Source organism: Bombina bombina, chromosome 2 (assembly GCF_027579735.1).
Source record: "Bombina bombina isolate aBomBom1 chromosome 2, aBomBom1.pri, whole genome shotgun sequence".
In the NCBI taxonomy this organism is placed as follows: domain Eukaryota; kingdom Metazoa; phylum Chordata; class Amphibia; order Anura; family Bombinatoridae; genus Bombina; species Bombina bombina.
In genome coordinates, this window is record NC_069500.1 from 111,132,108 (window position 1) to 111,147,731 (window position 15,624).

Here is a 15,624-nt window from a genome sequence, read left to right on the forward strand (position 1 = left end):
GTTCTAAAAGTTATATCTTTTATTCGCCGATGATGTCACGTTATCCTGCCCACTATTTTCAGCACTGCATGTTCAAAATACTTAAACCAATGAAATTGTGTTTAAAGCGCCATTTTGAAACCTAGGTATTGTAAACGGATTGGTACAGAGCAAAGGATACCCGCTGAATGGGTTTGGAAAACAATTAAATTTGCAGACAAGATTTCTGATATACGGTAGAGATATGTTAATGAAATGCTATTGATAAAAAGCGTATTTGGGGTAGTTAGTTAGTAACAGGCATAGAAAATATTTACTTACAGTGGCCCTTTAAGATATCTCAAATTGCATTGTCTTGTTATTGTGCATTTGTGACTTATACAATTCTACTTTATTTAAAGTAGCTTTCCAGCCAAAACTGGAATCCGCATGGATGCATTTCAGTTTTAAATAGAAGAATTTTTGTAATATACATTTATTAAAAAAAAATGCTTCTAATAAAGGCTATAGCTGTATCAAGTGTATTTAAGTATGCACCATGCACCAGCATTTTAAACACAGCAATTGCTCAGATAGCTTAAGGTGGTTGTACCATCTGGTAATTACTCAATTTTTATTGCTGACATGATACAAGCCCCACTGGTGCTCTCAGCAGCTGCAATATTTAACCCCTTCACTACCGGGACTTTCAGAGAAGGACTTGCCCAGAGAATTTTTATCATGTTTGCCATCACTCCATTTAAACAGAAATAGAGCCTTGTTACTTCTATTTGCCTCTCAAAACTATATACAGGCAGTCCCCGGGTTACAGACATCCGACTTAAGTACAACTCGTACTTACAAACTGGGAAAATAGAGCTTTAGCGCCACTCTTAACCCAAAATACTCAAAATCCAATCGTCACAAGGACAGAAAGTGATGTGAAATTTTCTGAACAGGGGCACAGATAACAAAAACTTTTCCCTATGCTATCCAAAACGAAAAAAATATGTTTGGCTAAAGTTTCACCTAAAAAAGTGCCTGTTCCAACTTGCATACAAATTCAACTTCAGAACATTTCTTGTTCGTAACCTGGGGACTGCCTGTATCTTTTTTTCCTCTATTTCATTTTTTAAGTAGAAAACCCAAGGTATTGATCTAGGCCCATTTTGGTATATTTCATGCCACTATTGCACTGCCAAATGTGATTATATATATATATATATATATATATATATATATATATATATATATATATATATATATATATATATATATATATATATATATATATATATATATATATATATATATATATATATATATAAAAAGAAAAACTTGTTAATTTTTTTTACAAACTTTAGGTTTCTCACTGAAATTATTTACATACTGCTTGTGCACTCATAGCACAAATGGTTGTAAAACCTTCTTTGGCCCTTTATTCAGAAATAGCAGACATGAATGGCTTTGCCATGGCTTTTTGGTAATTAGAAGGCCGCTAACAGCAGCTGCGCAACACACTTCTGCAACGAAGGAGTTAATTAGGTAGCTTGAAAGGTTAAGTGTAGCTTTAGAGTAAAGATTACCCCTCCTGTCTGATCCCTCCCACATCCCTCCCAAAACAGATCTCTTCCCTCCCTCACCCACTAGTCACCTTCATCTTAGGTACTGGCAGACAGTCTGCCATTATTAAGTTTTAAGGCAATATTTTTATTACATTAATTGTTTTATTAGTGTAGGATCTCCCCTTACCCTCCAACCTCCCTAATCCCTCCAAAACAGCTCTCTTATCCTCCCTCCTCTATGTCTGCCATCTTAGGTACTGGCAGCTGTCTGTTTTTTATTTTCTGTTGTGTAGTGGTCCCCACACTTCCCCGACCATTAGTTAGGGACCCCCAACACCACCATTTTTCTGTAGCATGGCCCCCTTCCCTCCCTCTCCATTTGTATTTTATTTTAACCAGTGTAGGACCTTTCCACTCCCTCCCCCCTCAGCTGCTGGACCACCCACCTGTCTCACAGATTCCCTCCCACACCTGTAGATGAACGTTACAGACGGTGACACACACAGTGTCACGGTCTAACGATCTGAAAACTTTCTTCATATGGAAGCAGAGCACCGATCATGCTTCAGTTCCATATGCGAGCAGTTGCCTGGAGCTCAGGAATTCCAGCTCTATGCAGTTTTAAGACACTTTCTAATTTACTTCCATTATCAAATTTTGCACAGTCTTTATAGACACACTTTCTGGGTAACAAGATCCTACTGAGCATGTGCACAAGACCACGGTGTATACGTATACTAGTCTGTGATTGGCTGATGTCTGTCACATGATACAGTGGGCCGGAAAATGGGAGAAAAAATAAAATTTGCCAGAAAAATCTACTGCTTATTTGAAATTTAGAGTAAGTGCTATTGCATTGTATTTTTATGATGTACTTGTTAATTATGTAATTCTACTGCATTGAGTGGTCATTTAACAGCCAAGACTGGTGGAGCTTCCTGCCGCTCAGACGTGTATCTATCTATCTATCTATCATATATATATATATATATATATATATATATATATATATATATATATATATATATATATATATATATATATATAATTGCACTGAGAATATCTAGCTATGCTTTACATGCACATGCAGAGATAAATGTTAATACTAAAACAGTGATCAGTTTTATTAGAAGCGTTTTTGACAATACATGTATATTACAAATATATTTCTATTCAAAGATGTTGTTATTCATCTATGTGCATTTAAATGTTGACCAGAATGTCCCTTTAATGGTCCTTTAAGTGAATACATACTCCTTGTAAATAGGCACACTCAACAACAGTCTGGTGAGAAACTTTAAAGGGACATAAAACAGGTTGGGATCTGTGCATATCCTAAAATGGCTAATTAATTAAAAATAGTTCGGATAATTTTTTTTTTTAAATTGCTGGCAAGTATGTTAAAATAATTTCAAAAATAAGCAAAAAAAAATATTGCTATCATGATTGTTGATGCACAACTGATAATCCACCTTTTAAAAAGCATGTGACACCATAGAAGCTTAGGCAGAGGCAGGGAGGGAAAAATAAACACATAAATTGCCTAAAAGTATTAACTGGAGCTCCCTGGAAAAAAGTGAAACAAGCACAATGTTTAGATGTATTTTACAGCAAAAGGTGGCAAAATAAATAATGAATGTTGTATAACAAAGCTTTAAATGTTGCAAAACACTGCTGCCAGAGTACTAAAGACACTCTTCAGTAAAAGATACCATGAGAACGAGGCAAATTTGATAATAGAAGTAAATTGGAAAGTTATTTCAAATTGCATGCTCTATCTTAATCATGAAAGTTTAATTTTGACATTACTGTCCCTTTAAGTCCCTTCATATATTTGAAGGTTTCTATCAAGTCACCTCTTTCCATTCTCTCCTCTAAATTATACATATATAGATCAGAGAATCTTTCACCTTTAAAAGAGGAATTGGTTGGAATGTACAGAAATAAAAATCATATTTCTAGATCAGAGGTATATAGAAATATATCTCATATTTAGTTTACATTCTGCATTATCACTAGGGGACAGTTGTCTTTCTTAGCAACACAAAAACATGTTGAAATGGACAGATAGTCTGGTGTGAACTTTGCAAATGCAAATTAGTAATTTACAAAAACAGCTCTGTTGACCCCTGCTGGACTATTGAACAAATTGCAGAAATCAGCAATCAAAGGGACATGAAACAAATATTTTCTTTCAGGGTTTAGATAAAACTAAATTGGAAAGTTGTTTGAAAGTGTATGCTCGATTATCAAATGTGCTTCATTCTCTTGATGTCCTTTGCTAAAGGAGCAGCTATACACTACTGGGAACAAGCTAAACACATCTAGTCAGCCAATCACAAGAAACAAATGTGCATAGGCAACAATCACCAGCTAGCTCCCACTATTAAAGGATATATACTTATTTTTCTTTTAAAACAGAAGTGAATTTAAAAATGCCTTAAAATTACATGCTCTGAATCATTCCCATACCTAGTAGTGCACTGCATAATGTCGTTCAACAAAGTTTTTTCTTTTTTACCATACTTTTTTCTTTTTATTAAAAGGGACACTAAGCCCTCAAAGGTGGTTACTTTTCAGTCCATTTATACATGTCCCTTAGCAGAAAAGATAAGAAAATGCCTAGTATAATTTAGTTAACATGACAACGCCAATTACTTTTACACTTACTCCAATCCCACAAAAGACAGCGCAATCTGTGAAGGCAAACAGATAGACTCCAATAGTGCAATATTGTATGTAAAAAAACAGCACTTTATTGACAAACACTTTAGCCAGAATACTCACAATATGCGTATGACCACACAATCACCGGGCTATATCGCTACACAAAGATACCTTTTTGTGCATGTTTTTATCTCGCATATTGTGAGTATTCTGGCTAAAGTGTTTGTCAATAAAGTGCTGTTTTTTTACATACAATATTGCACTATTGGAGTCTATCTGTTTGCCTTCACAGATTGCGCTGTCTTTTGTGGGATTGGAGTTACTGTGTATCAGCTGCAGGACAAGCAGTGTTTTTCAAGCAGCTGCAACTGCGTTTTCAAAAAGAATTCTCCAGACACCATCTTTCAGTATTAGTAAGACTGTTCTCAATTTGAGTTTATAACCTGTTTTGGACTTTTATTATTTTGGACTATTCGCTACCGATATAACACCTTTATTAAGTAATATTTAGATCCATATCTATTGCCATTTTTTGTGCTATTTTAGTGCTGTGTCCATTCTATTGCTATATATATCTTTAGTTAATATCTCCCATACACATATTCATATATTTGCTGAGTGACTGTTGCGCTGATTGTTTTTGGTGGTTTGTGTACTTTTACACTTACACAAATTATTCTCATGTTAATTGTGATTTTGATTACTTTATTAGGTCCAATATCTTTTAGTGTTTAGTGTAAAACTCTAAAATAGGCAAAAATTAGATGGTCAGAGCTGTGGAGGGGAGTGGTTTGAACACTACAGCAATAGTTTATCATCATTTATTTGTAAAGCAATTATTTCAGAATAACAATGGCAAAAGACATGCATGGTTTTGCCATTGTTTTTTTTAGTAATCAGAAGGCCATAATTGCAGCTGCCCAGAACACTTCTGGAATTCCCAGCAGTGAAGGAGTTAGTTAATTTGTAAGGGTGATAGTATTTTAATATAAAAAAGTGTTACCATCCTACCTCACACCTCCCTGATCTTTTTTAAACAGCTCCACTCCCTCTCAACTCAGCCTCATCCCCACCATCTTTGCTACTGGCAGACAGCCTACCAGTATAGGCCTTTTTTTTTCTATACCATAGTGCTCCCCCTTCCCCGTGATCATTATATAAGGCGCTTCCACCCATTTCACTTTTTCAGTAGTGCAGAGTCCGATATCTGACTGCCTTCAAAATATTATTTCTGTAGCGTAGGGCCCCTCCCACTACCACCTTCGCTGCTGTGCCAACCACCCGCCGGCAACAACTGAGATTGTTACAGAAAGTGACAGACTGTTTCACTGTCTAACGAACGGTTAATCTGCCTTCATATGGTAACAGAGCACCAATCAAGATCCATTACCATATAAAGGAAGATGCTGGAAGCCCAGGAACAGCCCAAGAACTGATAGGGCTTCCAGTATGTTGCACGTAGGCCTATGTTATGTGGTACAATGCACTATACTTCATGCTGAAAGCTCCTTTATTTGTTTCAAGCGTTGCCGCACTGAGCTGCTAAGGCAGCCCAAGGCAGGACGCTATTTTGCTAAGAGGTAACGTTTCCACTTCTTAGCAAATAGCGTGCGGGAAATCCGGTGCAACAGTGAGACAAGCCGAATTTCCCGCACAGCTATTTGCTAAGAGGTGAAAACGTCACCTCTCAAAAAAAACTGCGTTCAGTGCGGCAACATTTGAAACAAATAAATGAGCTTTCAGCATTAAGTATTTTATACTTCATTCCCCAGCTTTGCACAACCAACATTGTTATATTAATGTACAACTTTCTTTGACCTGTATTGATTTTATGCTCTTGATAAAGGCTCGTTTGCCAAAACGCGTTGAGCTATATTTTAATAAACCCTGAAGCTGCATCTGAAGATACCATTGTGATGGTTTTTAATAAAAGTCAGATTTAAAATTGATATCTGCGGAGTATAACCTGTGTGTGCACCTACCATACTGCTTGAAACGTGCTACACCATTGTGAGCTTTTTATTTTGGAGGTGGAAGAAGCCAGGTTCTCAGAGGAAGAGAGCAGCTTATATTCCCAGGGGTGACACAGCACCGCCACTTTCAATATTTATTGTTTCTGGATACGGTTTGGGAGAACCGGGGCTGGCAGCGAGCATCTGAAGGGAAGTGCTAACATAGCGTCATACTTTACTGCTATCTCAAAGCTTCCATGCTGTGCCTGTAGCTTGTTAAATGGAGTCCAGTTTAGATCTGTCAGTTAATGTAACTATTCCTCTAGGTATCCTTTGTTGAAGATTAGCTGCTTTACATGACAGCATATCTAGATAGGCTCAGCAGCATGTAAATTTGTTTAACAGTATCCATTTGGGATTATAAAGGAAACCAATTGCAAGTAACAATTACAGAGTAAGGACACAGCTTCAGTTTGCTCAATAGCACCATGACAGAATATTCCATCATTGGTCATTAAGGGGTCTTTCCATTATGTTAGAGCCAAGTAATCCCCCACAATGTTTTTTTTTTTTATTAAAACGTATAGAAATCAGCACACATATACCCCAAGAGATAGGAAGCTGTACACAGATCTCAATATAAGAGTAGCACTCAAAGCAATCATATTTGTGAATAGTTAGATGTATAAAACCATTAACAAATCTAACAATTATTTTTAAATATACCTTTAAAGTTAACATTTTCTCAACACCGATGCCATGTCTTAAAAATCCATAGACCAAAAAAAAAAAAAAAGAAATGTAAACTGCACTGATGAAAATAAAATCTTTAAACAGTTTTAATCCACTGTTAGCAGCAAATCCCAAAGGCTCCATACATGAAACGCGTAGCAAACCCAAATGATGTCACATGGCAGAGAGCTCTGTCAGATAGACGCTGGGGAGCCGAATAAATAGGGATTTATGGACCGGGATACACCTAAAGGTACTTGTATACAAGGATATTAAACATAAAAGTATTACATTCTCATGTAAATTCTCATTCTCTTTGTAAATTGTAGGTTTTGGTAAATTGTAGGTTTTGCATTGAAGAAAACTTTTGTTTTCTACACAAGAGTTTATAATACTGTACATATTACTTACTGAATAACCATACCGGACATAAAGGAAACATGTGGTTACAGATGTAACTCACTAAAAGATACTTACATCCCACAAAGACCACTGTTCCCAAGGCATTGTTATTGGCTAAACAAAAGGCATTGGATCCACTTTCTCGTGACTTGGTCAAGTTATAAACACGGAAAGCACTGCTGTTCTTGCTGAGCTGGATAGTTTCTGGTTCTAAGCTTTCAAACATAAATAATGTTATATTTTCCTCTTTGGATACACAGCAAAAAGTTACATTTGAGCCGACTGTCATAACTTTATTTCCTGGGAACACGCCGCTGTTTTGACTCCCTATGGGGGAAAAAATAGTATTATTACTGATATGGTCTATAAATGTACACTCCTACGTAGTGTCTATTATAACTCCTACAGTTTTAATAAGACATAATTTATGCTTACCTGATAAATTTATTTCTCGTGGTGTATCCAGTCCACGGATCATCCATTACTTGTGGGATATTCTCCTTCCCAACAGAAAGCTGCAAGAGGATCACCCACAGCAGAGCTGTCTATATAGCTCCTCCCCTAACTGCCACTACCAGTCATTCGACCGAAGACAAGCAAGAAAAAGGAGAAACTATAGGGTGCAGTGGTGACTGTAGTTTAAAAATAAAAAACACCTGCCTTAAAATGACAGGGCGGGGCCGTGGACTGGATACACCACAAGAGAAATAAATTTATCAGGTAAGCATAAATTATGTTTTCTCTTGTAAGGTGTATCCAGTCCACGGATTATCTATTACTTGTGGGATACCAATACCAAAGCTATAGGACACGGATGAAGGGAGGGACAAGGCAGGCGCTTAAACGGAAGGCACCACTGCCTGCAAGACCTTTCTCCCAAAAATAGCCTCCGAAGAAGCAAAAGTATCAAATGTATAGAATTTTGAAAAAGTATGAAGCGAAGACCAAGTCGCCGCCTTACAAATCTGTTTAACAGAAGCCTCATTTTTTAAAAGCCCATGTGGAAGCTACCGCTCTAGTAGAATGAGCTGTAATCCTTTCAGGAGGCTGCTGGCCAGCAGTCTCATAAGCTAAGCGTATTATACTCCTTAGCTAAAAAGAAAGAGGTTGCCGAAGCCTTTTGGCCTCTCCTCTGTCCAGAGTAGACAACAAACAATGCAGATGTTTGACGAAAATCTTTAGTAGCTTGTAAATAAAACTTTAAAGCACGAACCACGTCAAGATTGTGTAAAAGACGTTCCTTCTTTGAAGAAGGATTAGGACACAGTGACGGTACAACAATCTCCTGATTGATATTTTTATTAGATACCACCTTAGGTAAAAAAACAGGTTTGGTACGTAACACTACCTTATCTGCATGAAAAATGAGATAAGGGGAATCACATTGTAAAGCAGATAACTCCGAAACTCTTCGAGCCGAGGAGATAGCTACTAAAAACAGAACCTTCCAAGATAAGAGTTTAATATCTATGGAATGCAAAGGTTCAAACGGAACCACTTGAAGAACCTTAAGAACTAAATTTAAACTCCAAGGCGGAGCAACAGGTTTAAACACAGGCTTGATTCTGACTAAAGTCTGACAAAACGCCTGCACGTCTGGAACCTCAGCCAGACGTTTGTGCAAAACAACAGACAGAGCAGAAATCTGTCCCTTTAAGGAACTAGCTGACAAACCCTTCTCCAATCCTTCTTGGAGAAAAGATAATATCCTAGGAATCCTGACCTTACTCCATGAGTAACCCTTGGATTCACACCAATGAATATATTTACACCATATCTTATGATAGATTTTCCTGGTGACAGGCTTTGGCGCCTGTATTAAGGTATCAATGACCGACTCAGAGAAACCATGCTTTGATAAAATCAAGCGTTCAATCTCCAAGCAGTCAGCCGCAGAGAAATTAGATTTGGATGGTTGAAAGGACCCTGAAGTAGAAGGTCCTGCCTCAGAGGCAGAGTCCATGGTGGAAAGGATGACATGTCCACCAGATCTGCATACCAAGTCCTGCGTGGCCACGCAGGTGCTATCAAAATTACCGATGCTCTTTCCTGTTTGATCTTGGCAATCAGACGAGGGAGCAGAGGAAACGGTGGAAACACATAAGCCAGGTTGAAGGACCAAGGTGCTGCTAGAGCATCTATCAGCGCTGCCTTGGGATCCCTGGACCTGGATCCGTAACAAGGAAGCTTGGCGTTCTGGCGAGACGCCATGAGATCCAGTTCTGGTTTGCCCCAACGTTGAATCAACTGTGCAAACACCTCCGGATGGAGCTCCCACTCCCCCGGATGAAAAGTCTGTCGACTTAGAAAATCTGCCTCCCAGTTCTCTACTCCTGGGATATGGATAGCTGATAGATGGCAAGAGTGAATCTCTGCCCATTGAATTATCTTTGAAACCTCCAACATCGCTAGGGAACTCCTTGTTCCCCCTTGATGCTTGATGTAAGCTACAGTCGTGATGATGTCCGACTGAAATCTGATGAACCTCACTGCCGCTAGCTGAGGCCAAGCCTGAAGAGCATTGAATATCGCTCTTAGTTCCAGAATGTTTATTGGAAGGAGTGCCTCATCCTGAATCCACGACCCCTGAGCCTTCAGAGAGTTCCAGACTGCACCCCAGCCCAGAAGGCTGGCATCTGTTGTAACGATTGTCTAATCTGGCCTGCGGAAGGTCATACTTTTGGACAGATGGGCCCGAGATAGCCACCAGAGAAGAGAATCCCTGGTCTCTTGATCCAGATTTAGAAGAGGGCACAAATCTGTGTAATCCCCATTCCACTGACTGAGCATGTAGAGTTGCAGCGGTCTGAGATGTAGGCGGGCAAACGGAACTATGTCCATTGCCGCTACCATTAAGCCGATTACTTCCATACACTGAGCCACCGAAGGGCGAGAAGTATAATAAAGAACACGGCAGGAATTTAGAAGTTTTGACAACCTGTCCTCTGTCAGGTAAATCCTCATTTCTACAGAATCTATCAGAGTTCCCAGGAAGGAAACTCTTGTGAGGGGATAGAGAACTCTTCTTTTCGTTCACTTTCCACCCATGAGACCTCAGGAATGCCAGAACAATGTCCGTATGGGACTTGGCAATTTGGAAATTCGACGCCTGTATCAGAATGTCGTCTAAGTAAGGGGCTACTGCTATGCCCCGCGGCCTTAGGACCGCCAGAAGTGACCCCAGAACCTTCATAAAGATTCTTGGTGCCGTAGCTAACCCAAAGGGAAGAGCCACAAACTGGTAATGCCTGTCTAGGAAGGCGAACCTGAGAAACAGATGATGATCTTTGTGTATCGGAATGTGAAGATAAGCATCCTTTAAGTCCACGGTAGTCATGTATTGACCCTCCTGGATCATAGGTAGGATGGTTCGAATAGTCTCCATCTTGAAAGATGGGACCCTGAGAAATTTGTTTAGGATCTTGAGATCTAAGATTGGTCTGAAGGTTCCCTCTTTCTTGGGAACCATAAAGAGATTTGAATAGAAGCCTTGCCCCTGTTCCTCCTTTGGAACTGGGTGGATCACTCCCATAACTAGGAGGTCTTGAACACAATGTAAGAATGCCTCTCTCTTTATCTGGTCTGCAGATAATTGTGAGAGGTGAAATCTTCCTTTTGGGGAAGAAGCTTTGAAGTCCAGAAGATATCCCTGGGACACAATTTCCAACGCCCAGGGATCCTGGACAAAGAGAGAAAGTCTGCCCCCTACTAGATCCGTTACCGGATCGGGGGCTGATCTTTCATGCTGTCTTAGAGGCAGCAGCAGGCTTCTTGGCCTGCTTACCTTTGTTCCAGGCCTGGTTAGGTCTCCAGACCGGCTTAGACTGGGCAAAATTTCCCTCTTGTTTTGCATTAGAGGGAGTTGATGCCGTGCTCGTCTTAAAGTTTCGAAAGGCACGAAAATTAGTTTGTTTGGTCCTTAATTTATTAGACCTATCCTGAGGAAGGGCATGACCTTTTCCTCCAGTAATATCAGAAATGATCTCCTTCAGTCCAGGCCCGAATAGGGTCTGCCCCTTGAAGGGAATGTTGAGAAGCTTAGACTTTGAAGTAACGTCAGCTGACCAGGATTTAAGCCATAGCGCCCTACGCGCCTGTATAGCAAAACCTGAGTTCTTAGCCCTTAGTTTGGTTAAATGAACAAATGCGTCAGAAACAAATGAATTGGCTAGCTTAAGCGCTTTAAGCTTGTCAAGTATATCATCCAATGGAGTTTCTACCTGTAAGGCCTCTTCCAAAGACTCAAACCAGAAGGCCGCAGCAGCAGTGACCGGGGCAATGCATGCAAGAGGCTGGAGAATAAAACCTTGTTGAATAAACATTTTCTTAAGGTAACCCTCTAACTTTTTATCCATTGGATCTAGGAAAGCACAACTGTCCTCGACGGGAATAGTTGTACGCTTAGCTAGGGTAGAAACTGCTCCCTCCACCTTAGGGACCGTTTGCCATAAGTCCCGTGTAGCGGCATCTATTGGAAACATTTTCTTAAAAATAGGAGGGGGAGAGAACGGTACACCTGGTCTATCCCATTCCTTAGTAATAATTTCTGAAAACCTTTTAGGTATTGGAAAAACATCAGTGTAAACAGGCACTGCATAGTATTTATCCAATCTACACAATTTCTCTGGCACTATAATGGTGTCACAGTCATCCAGAGTAGCTAAAACCTCCCTGAGCAACACGCGGAGGTGTTCAAGCTTAAATTTAAATGTAGACATATCAGAATCAGGTTGAAGCATCTTCCCTGAGTCAGAAAAATCACCCACAGAAAGAAGCTCTCCTGCCTCAGCTTCTGCATATTGTGAGGGGATATCAGACATAGCTACTAAAGCGTCAGAGAGCTCTGTATTTTTTCTAGTCCCAGAGCTGTCTCGCTTTCCTTGTAACCCTGGTAGTTTGGACAATACCGCTGTAAGGGTATGATCCATAACTGCCGCCATGTATTGTAAAGTAAATGCCATGGACGCGCTAGATGTACTTGGTGCCACTTGAGCGGGAGTCCCTTGAGCGGCAGTCAAAGGTTCTGACACGTGGGGCGAGTTAGTCGGCATAACTTCCTCCTTGTCAGTTTCCTCTGGTGATAAATCTTTTAAAGACAGAATATGATATTTATAACTTAAAGTAAAATCAGTACATTTGGTACACATTCTAAGAGGGGGTTCCACAATGGCTTCTAAACATAATGAACAAGGAGTTTCCTCTATGTCAGACATGTTTAAACAGACTAGCAATGAGACCAGCAAGCTTGGAAAACACTTTGATAAAAGTAAACAAGCAAAAAATAAAAACGGTACTGTGCCTTTAAGAGAAACAAATTTTGTCAGAAATTGAAAAACAGTGATAAAAAGCAGTAAATCTTACAAAATTTTTACAGTGTGTATAATAGACCAACAGAGCATTGCACCCACTTGCAAATGGATGATTAACCCCTTAGTTTCAAAACCGGATCAAAAAAACGATAAAAAGTTTTTTTAAACAGTCACAGCAAACTGCCACAGCTCTGCTGTGGCCCTACCTGCCCATACAACGACTTTTGAAGGCACAAAAACCCTTTGTAGAGGTCCTAAGTGTTCAGGGAACTCCTTCAGGGAAACTGAATGTCTCAAATTGCAAAATCTAATGCGCATTTAGGCGCGAAAATAGGCCCCTCCCAACCTGTATTCACAGTGAGCGGGGCCTAACAAAACTAACCCTAGGCAAAATCTAGCCAGCCATGTGGAAAAAATTGGGCCCCAATAAAGTTTTATCACCAATATGTAGAAAAAAAACGTTTAAACACTTCCAGCAAACGTTATCTTATTTTCAGTAATGTGAGAAAGTAATAAGAATATTACCTTTTACAGCAAGCATGATACAGGTCGTTATTAAATCACTGTAATCAGGCTTACCTTAAATAAATCCGGTATTAACAGCATTTTCTAGCATATTCATTTCTCTAGAAAAATTTAAACTGCACATTCCTCATAGCAGGAGACTCTGCACGCCATTCCCCCAGCTGAAGTTACCTCATCTCTTTAGTTATGTGTGAGAACAGCAATGGATCTTAGTTACAACCTGCTAAGATCATCAAAAACCACAGGCAGACTCTTCTTCAACTTTCTGCCTGAGGCTAAAACAGTACAACTCCGGTACCATTTGAAAAAAACAAACTTTTGATTGAAGATAAACTACATAAATTCACCACATCTCTCTAGCTACTTCCTATCTTGTCGAGAGCTGCAAGAGAATGACTGGGAGTGGCAGTTAGGGGAGGAGCTATATAGACAGCTCTGCTGTGGGTGATCCTCTTGCAGCTTCCTGTTGGGAAGGAGAATATCCCACAAGTAATGGATGATCCGTGGACTGGATACACCTTACAAGAGAAAACATGATTCATTTATTCTTCAGTCTATTCTAAAACCTATTGTTTTGCCACCAAAAACTGCATCTGTCACATTTCTTTCCTACACACTGGCTAACACAGACCACTGAAGCGGACTGCTCTTCTGTAGCTGAACACAGCAGCAGAACCAATCACAAGCTTTATATGTGCGTAGCTATGTTCAGGTTAGGATCAGCAAATACATTGCTTATCCAGAGCGGAGTTTAAGTATGTATTTAAAGTGATGGTAAAGTCATCTGTTGTGCAGTACATAATCCTTTTTCTTTTACCTTAACTAGCACATCGATGTGCTTATATAAATAAAAAACAATTTATTCACTCTGTAATGATGATTTTATTTCCCCTCCGTAGAGTTTTTTAAACAGCCTCTCTATAATTTTTTCACCGGTGCAGCTTTGATTGACAACGCTTTTAGCCAATCATCAGCTCACCATGCGCCCTATGTAAAATATGAACCGCACGCTCCCGGCATCTACACTAACTCTTTGCTACTTACTGCGCATGCGCACTTCTTACGCTAACTGCGCATTGCTATCTGAGAATACTCAGCTCCTGGTTTTAGCCGATGTAAGTAAACAGTAAATCATTCCTTTCGTAATGATTCACTGTTTGCTTTCATTTCTCTCATCAGCCAGATATTTTTCGATGTCTATATGTTTCAATGTTTGCTTTAATTTCTACCATCAATAATTTCTCTCTTCATATATAAAATAATTGTAAGTATTTTTTGCCCAAAAAATACTTACAATTATTTTATATATGAAGAGAGACTGACTTGCCGAAAAAGGTGTCCGTTGACACCAAAACATTTTGCAACTTATGCTTGGAATTTTGTAATAAAGGCTATATTTTTCTATGAAGTCCGGTGACTACTCCAATATTTTATTCCGGTGGTGTGGGGGTGGGGTAGGGGAAGGTGAGGGTGTGTGGTGTGGCTATCATGACAGTAGCACTATACTGTCACATTTGTCACTGTTTTTAGCTCACTCAAATACACTCAAAGTGACCGCAGTGCGCGCGTGCGCAGTGAAGGCTATTAGCCTCTATAAATTATGATTATGGGCCATATATTTCCTCGAGACGTTGTTTAAATTACATCAGCTGTTTGGAGGAGGTTGGGCCTCTTGCGCATGCGCATTGAGCGCAACACCCCTCCAGCAGCTGAGTCACGTGACCTAAAGGGACATGGTATACACATTCCTATGCGGTATACCATTTTCTTTAGAACACTGGTTCTCCCTAACTGTTTAAAGGATACACAATATTAGAGGGCGCTAATAGCAAGGAAAACCAACACACTTAATCTATGGACACTGATCTAAAAATTACAACGAGAGATAGGATATATTAAAAGTTTTTACTTCAATAAATCAGACTAAAAGCGAGGGACGTCTCCCTAGATACAATGCATATGAATTACAAATATGATTAAAGTTATATATAACATAGATAAACAATGCAAATATATTTAAGGACAAAAAAAAATTAAAATATATTTTGCTAGAATACCACCCTAAGAAAAAATAAAAGAAAATAAAAAATATATAAACTTTTATAAAAACACATAAAAATTATAGCACCAAAAGTCCGTAATAATGGTAAAAAATTGTCCCATAAAAATCCAATATGAAATAAAGTTGATGTTCTGGGATATGGATCACCTAATATCTAAAAAGTTAGTTGATACTTTTCGTTATCTTCTATAAAAAACTGGATATATGCAACAATGTTGCTGAACATAAGTTGATGCGGTGCTTGAGACAAAGTATATGATCCGCCTTTATATCAGAAGCATAGTAAAACACTTTTGTTACTGTACATGTAGGACAGTCTTATTTCCAGTAAGCCAAAATATATAAAATGTCAAAATTGGCACTCCGAAGTTTAACCTTGCCAGACCACCTAGAGTGTTGTATTATCTGTATAACACTGCTCACCTTTAGAAAGAGAATCTTAGCAGTCACTC

General features: G+C 39.1%; 1 protein-coding gene across 1 annotated transcript in view; it reads right to left on the reverse strand.

The window, feature by feature from the left end:
• Positions 1-15,624, reverse strand: part of LIFR (LIF receptor subunit alpha) — a 185,572-nt gene that overhangs the window by 128,917 nt on the left and 41,031 nt on the right. Inside the window, 1 exon segment of the mRNA XM_053699675.1 lies at positions 7,352-7,603. Within this exon segment, the coding sequence (XP_053555650.1) occupies positions 7,352-7,603 (252 nt within the window).